This window comes from Diaphorina citri, unplaced genomic scaffold (genome assembly GCF_000475195.1).
Source record: "Diaphorina citri unplaced genomic scaffold, Diaci psyllid genome assembly version 1.1 scaffold337, whole genome shotgun sequence".
NCBI lineage: Eukaryota > Metazoa > Arthropoda > Insecta > Hemiptera > Psyllidae > Diaphorina > Diaphorina citri.
In genome coordinates, this window is record NW_007377772.1 from 216,895 (window position 1) to 222,794 (window position 5,900).

Consider the following 5,900-nt stretch of genomic DNA (forward strand, 5'->3'; position numbering starts at 1 on the left):
AAGAACCCTCTGAGATACTTGCATGGAGATGGAGACTATGGAGAGTGTCCAGGGATCTAACACAGGGACTCAAGGGAGCGTGTTGAGGAAGAGATTTTCGAGAAAAATCCCATGACAACAGAAGGGGGATGGGAGTTTACTTTTCATAAAACGTCCCTTTCCCACATGCTTTCCCTCCATAAAATCCATAAATTCTTTGTTCATTATTTATTTTTGACCTCGAGGTTATTTTTTAATTTTTATTGTTTCTTGTTTCTTTTTTAACACTACTTTTTTTTCCGTCATTTTTAGTTCAGCCAATTTTCTGTATAGCTCTTTCTACTTTCTTGTTTCTCAGACCTCAAGAGTCAACTTTGAAGTAAAATTTCGTTTTTCGTAGGTACTTACCTAATAATAGTTTTCTCAACCTCTTCTTATTCTTGCATTTCTTGCGCTAATTCAACTCACAAGTGAGCGTTTCTGTTACCTACTATAAAGTACCTACTCTTTTTTGTTTTTTGTCTACTGTCGTCAAGTCAGTGTTTTTATAGTCCCTGGTCACAAGTTTAGTGAGCGTTTCTGTTACCTACTATAAAGTACCTACTCTTTTTTGTTTTTTGTCTACTGTCGTCAAGTCAGTGTTTTTATAGTCCCTGCTGGACTGCCTTGTTTAAGATATCTAACGTGTGTCTGTGTTGGTACGAGATGAGTTCAAGGAAGATGAAGCTGTGTGACTTCTGTGGAAAGCTAATAGAGGTGTCAAATCTGAGTCGACATCACAAGCTTTGTTCTATGAAGCCTCCCTCTGATGAAACAGTGAGTAAATTCACTTGCAATGAATGTGGGAAATCTTTTTCAAGAAAGGACAACCTCAAAAGACACTCCAATCATTGTCAAAGTGTATCCTTGAAGAAAACCAAACTTCAGTGTAATTTCCCTGGCTGCTCTGTCCTGTTTTCCACTCGAATTGATTTGATAGACCATATGGTTGGAATGCACCAGTTGTCTTCTATTCAATCTTGTCAGTTCAAAGAGTTCAACAGCCACCGTGAATTTCTGAAATGGAAAGAAACTGAAGAACAATTGACCTACTCTTATTTCTCTCAAAAGGGGGGATCCTCAGGCAATACCGCATATTTCTATTGTCAAAAAGATGGATCTGCCAAGGCTCATCGCAAAAATGATGAAGTGGACCGCTTGACTGACAGGAAAAATGCCAAGGGTCAAATTAAACATGGGAAATATTGTATTTCATCAATGAAAGTTGTAGTATGCCCTCATACCAATCTGACAAAGGTCTGGTACTTCCCTACCCACAATCACAGCACCCTACTTATTTTGTCAAGTCTGATTTTCATCCTTTTTCTTCTCCCTTAGAATGTAACACCGCGGGAATGTCTGTACCAGGAAGTTCTGGAAGCGGTGTCAAGAGAAACTTCTCAGTATATTCAAGAAGAAATTGTGAATACTTCTTCAATGGACGTTGTTTGGAATGTTGAAAATAGTGCACAACAAGTTGAAGCTGATACACCACTGCTAAGAGACGAATGTAAAATGACTAGGGGTTACCTATTTGGTTTGGAGCCTATGTGTTTAGTCATAGTCATGGGTAAAATAAACAGACAAGGACATTTGAAAAAAAAAAAATAACAATAATATTAATAGTAATAATAATAAAATAAAGTTCTTTTGCCCATCTAATGAAGGACATGCTACAGGATGGGTATATTGAAACACAGACCATATGAGTCTGAATTAAAAGGTGTTTCATGAAATGATGGAATTGTTTTTTTTTTTTTTTTTTTTTTTTTTTTTTCATCAGCCCAAGTCAAGAGAAACTTCTCAGTATATTCAAGAAGAAATTGTGAATGCTTCTTCAATGGACGTTGTTTGGAATGTTGAAAATAGTGCACAACAAGTTGAAGCTGATACACCACTGCTAAGAGACGAATGTAAAATGAGAATTGTAGAAAATCTCAAGAAACTTCTTGAAACTGTTGATTCAAATAGCAGTAATTGGAGCTCTCATCTCCTATGCAAAGTTGATACTGATATTGAAAGTATTATGAAGAATATTACTGCAAGTGTCCCAGTGTGTCCCACTATGACATCAACCTCTACCATTACTCCCTCTCAAAAACTTAAAACCCAAGATTCTCAGTTGTTGCCCTTGAAAAGAATTAAAAGAAGAAGAAGGAAGCCAAGTGATGTTGCTGCTCTAACCTTGCAAAAGAAGGCTGTATTGGAGGATCTAAAGTTGTACATACCAGTTGAAAAAGAAGAGGCATCCTCTTCTGACCTAGGAGGTGCAGAGTGCTAGTACAACACGCTAACAATTTCTGCCGCCCAGGCTGGCTCTTACAATGATACAGAGTGTAAATAATAAATAATGTACCTATCAGTGTATTAGTGTAAAATGTAAATAATAAACTGTAATTGGAGATTTTACAATCAAAATTGTCGATTACCACACTTTTTCTCAGGTAAAAAAAAATCTTAATCTTAGATTACATTTTCGGTTAAAATTTGGTGATGCGCACTATGAAGTATGTTTGTGAGAGGACGACAATAAAAATCCCGTGTAATTTCACTCGTCCTCAGGGTATTTTTTTAATGGTGGGATTTATAGCAAAATTCCCACAAAAAACTTGTCCTCAACACTCCCCCTTGTGTTAGATCTGAGTGTCCAGGCTCAGTCTTTTAGCTGTTTAAGAGTTTACAAACACCCTAATATGAAATAGTCAGATAGACATGCTAAGCATTTGACACCTGAAATCAAGCTAGAAGTTTTTGATCCAGTCTATATTTACAAGCTTGAATGGTATTGTGTATAATAGAGGTAAATAGACTCTATAATTTTTCAATCTTGCCCAGGTTTACAGGCTAAACGTAGAAGCTAAAAAGCAGGCCCTCATTCCAAAAACAACTTTGCACCCTGTATTTGTATTCCATTCTTATCAAAAGTTTCATGTTGTAGAATTTTAATTACTTCTAGTATGAATGCTAGCCACAAATGTTTAACCTTTTGTTTTTATTTTATTTTCAGAAATTAAGACATCATGGCAAGTGGCAAATTCAATTCCATTCTTATCAAAAGTTTTATGTTGTAGAATTTTAATTACTTCAAGTATGAATGCTAGCCACAAATGTTTAACCTTTTGTTTTTATTTTATTTTCAGAAATTAAGACATCATGGCAAGTGGCAAATTCAATTTTGCTATTGATAGAGGTGGCACCTTTACAGATGTATTTGCAATTTGCCCGGACGGCAAGCAATGTGTTATGAAACTCCTCTCGGTCAGTCCCGAATATCCAGATGCACCAACAGAAGGGATACGGAGAATTCTACAACAGGTGAAGATTTTAGGTGCTTTTTTTCAGTCAGGACCGTCGTAAGTTTTTTTTTAAAAATGCTTTTTACAACTTTTTCGGATTTCTTTGAGCTTCCTTTGCAATCTATTTTTATATTTCAAAATGATCCTTTAACACTGGTGATGCCGCCACTGATCGCTACTCGATTTGTGCTACCCGAACTTCAAGCACGGAGCCGAAAAAACGTCGACCCCGCCGGAAATCGAACCCGGGACCTCCGGCGTACATGTACAGTGTGATACCCACTAGGCCACGGAGGATACTTATGGAGATAGAATATACCTCTTCTTCAGTCAGGACTTTGTTCTTAGGATATGTAACTGGAGATTGACTTGCTTTAGTCATACCTACTAAAAAAAAGAAGAAAAAAAAAAAAAATCACCCCTACTTAAAGGGAATTCAGCTAAAAATCTATTGTGAACATCTCTTCACCACTAACTAAAACATCACTTTTAAGGTTCAGTCAGCTCCCAAGCAGTAGGTACCTCTAACCTCTACTATTGAAAACTTATTAATTAGCTGATTAAATAACATTTTTCTTTGTAGAGTTTTTGCAAGGGATTCGAGAACAATTTGCAAGGAGTCAACGTTCTTTTCATGCAAAGTGATGGTGGACTGACACCCATGGCGTCGTAAGTTTTTTTTTAAAAATGCTTTTTACAACTTTTTCGGATTTCTTTGAGCTTCCTTTGCAATCTATTTTTATATTTCAAAATGATCCTTTAACACTGGTGATGCCGCCACTGATCGCTACTCGATTTGTGCTACCCGAACTTCAAGCACGGAGCCGAAAAAACGTCGACCCCGCCGGGAATCGAACCCGGGACCTCCGGCGTACATGTACAGTGTGATACCCACTAGGCCACGGAGGATACTTATGGAGATAGAATATACCTCTTCTATCCTGCCAGAATGAGACTGAAAAGTCCCTTTACTTACTCCCGCAGTCTAAACAAGCAAGATTGTGGAAATTGAACCATTTCCTAAACTTTTCTCACAATGCTGAGTGCACTCCATATTCTCTATATGGAAATTGAACCATTTTCTAAAAATTTCTCACACTACTGATTGTGCCCCATGTTCTCTATTGTCAGGTTCATAGGGTCGCGGGCTATTCTATCAGGGCCGGCAGGCGGTCTGGTAGGCTACGCTACCACCTCTAAAGCTTTTTTTAATTAGTTTATATTATTTATACTTATAATTAACATATTCCAATAACCCTTCTCTTTTTGGTTCAAGCCCTTTGACTTGAGGTCGCCTGTCTAAAAGAAATCCTTACCAGCTCAAATAGTTTGGGTCTTGACTGATCTCCAATGACGAGTAAATCCTTCATGCCCTTGTTTGTAACAAGTACCACATTGGCTCCTTTCTTCTCGAGGAGGGCATTGGTTGCGACTGTGGTGCCCATACGAATCCAACCAATCAGAGAGCTGTCAATGAGGCCTTGGAATTTACGTCCAGTTTCCTAAGGAACAAAGCATTGAGAGTTTTATGAACTGGATTCTAAATTTGAGAGATGAAAATCTGAACCTTAAAAGTGATGTTTTAGTTAGTGGTGAAGAGATGTTCACAATAGATTTTTAGCTGAATTCCCTTTAAGTAGGGGTGATTTAAATAAATGTCTTTCTTTGTGTTACTATATCACAACTTTGGTGCTCACTGCAGCATTGTAGGATTTTTCCAAATACATATATCGCAATAATCCAGCTCCCAATTACCACCTACCATGCTGGCACCGGTCGCTATGCGCATTTATATTACAGCACCTAAAATCTTCACCTGTTGTAGAATTCTCCGTATCCCTTCTGTTGGTGCATCTGGATATTCGGGACTGACCGAGAGGGAAGTCCATTATTTTAGAGGGTTACTTAAGTCCACTTTACAAACTACAAATGAACTTTACAAACCTTTGGTTTTTACAAACCTTACAAACCATTTTACAGACCTTTAGTTTTTTTTCCAGTTTGATAGGAGAAAGCCAGTTGTTCCGAAAACGAACCTTATCTATTTCGAATAAAGCTGATCCTGAACGGGAATCGACGTGTAATCGTAAGAAGTAATTGGAAATTTCAATTACTAATTAATTTCAGATGTAATTAGTAATTGGACCTTCCAATTCCTAATTACTTCCTGATGTAATTGTAATTGTGATTACAATTTCATTTAATGTAAGCTTACAAGGGAGTCGAGCTACCTTGGGTCTTTTCACATTGTTTTGATTTGTTGACGCACTTTATTATTATTTAAAAAGAATCATGGGTTTCACGTATTATAATTCTAAGACCAGCCACTCATTATCAGCTGGACCCGACAGGTTGGTGTTGTGTATGATGGTGGTTTCGAACCAGTGTATTTCGGTTTTCCAATATCCAATATTGGCTAGAGTGAATTGATTCAATCCTCAACTAGGGGTTACCTATTTGGTTTGGAGCCTATGTGTTTAGTCATAGTCATGGGTAAAATAAACAGACAAGGACATTTGAAAAAATGCAGTAGGTACCTCTAACCTCTACTATTGAAAACTTATTAATTATCTGATTAAATAAATG

At 37.2% G+C, this 5,900-nt stretch overlaps 1 protein-coding gene and 2 long non-coding RNA genes across 3 annotated transcripts; 2 read left to right on the forward strand and 1 right to left on the reverse strand.

The window, feature by feature from the left end:
- Window positions 1–1,798: 1,798 nt before the first annotated feature.
- Window positions 1,799–3,319, forward strand: LOC113466817. The gene is made up of 2 exons (XR_003391103.1): window positions 1,799–2,462; window positions 3,159–3,319. It is a non-coding gene; the product is annotated as an uncharacterized LOC113466817 (long non-coding RNA).
- Window positions 3,320–3,893: 574 nt separating this feature from the next.
- On the forward strand, window positions 3,894–4,509 carry LOC113466818. The gene is made up of 2 exons (XR_003391104.1): window positions 3,894–3,983; window positions 4,446–4,509. It is a non-coding gene; the product is annotated as an uncharacterized LOC113466818 (long non-coding RNA).
- A 61-nt stretch (window positions 4,510–4,570) lies between these two features.
- Window positions 4,571–5,192, reverse strand: LOC113466815 (5-oxoprolinase-like). The gene is made up of 2 exons (XM_026822516.1): window positions 5,131–5,192; window positions 4,571–4,816 (listed from the first exon to the last, which is right to left on the reverse strand). The coding sequence occupies exon 2, from the start codon at window positions 4,757–4,759 to the stop codon at window positions 4,586–4,588; it is 174 nt and encodes a 57-aa protein (XP_026678317.1). The 5' UTR covers window positions 4,760–4,816; window positions 5,131–5,192; the 3' UTR covers window positions 4,571–4,585.
- Window positions 5,193–5,900: the final 708 nt, after the last annotated feature.

Bases quoted from the DNA above. Each gene is read 5' to 3' on its own strand.
- LOC113466815 (XM_026822516.1), bottom strand. From the start codon at position 4,759: ATGGGCACCACAGTCGCAACCAATGCCCTCCTCGAGAAGAAAGGAGCC.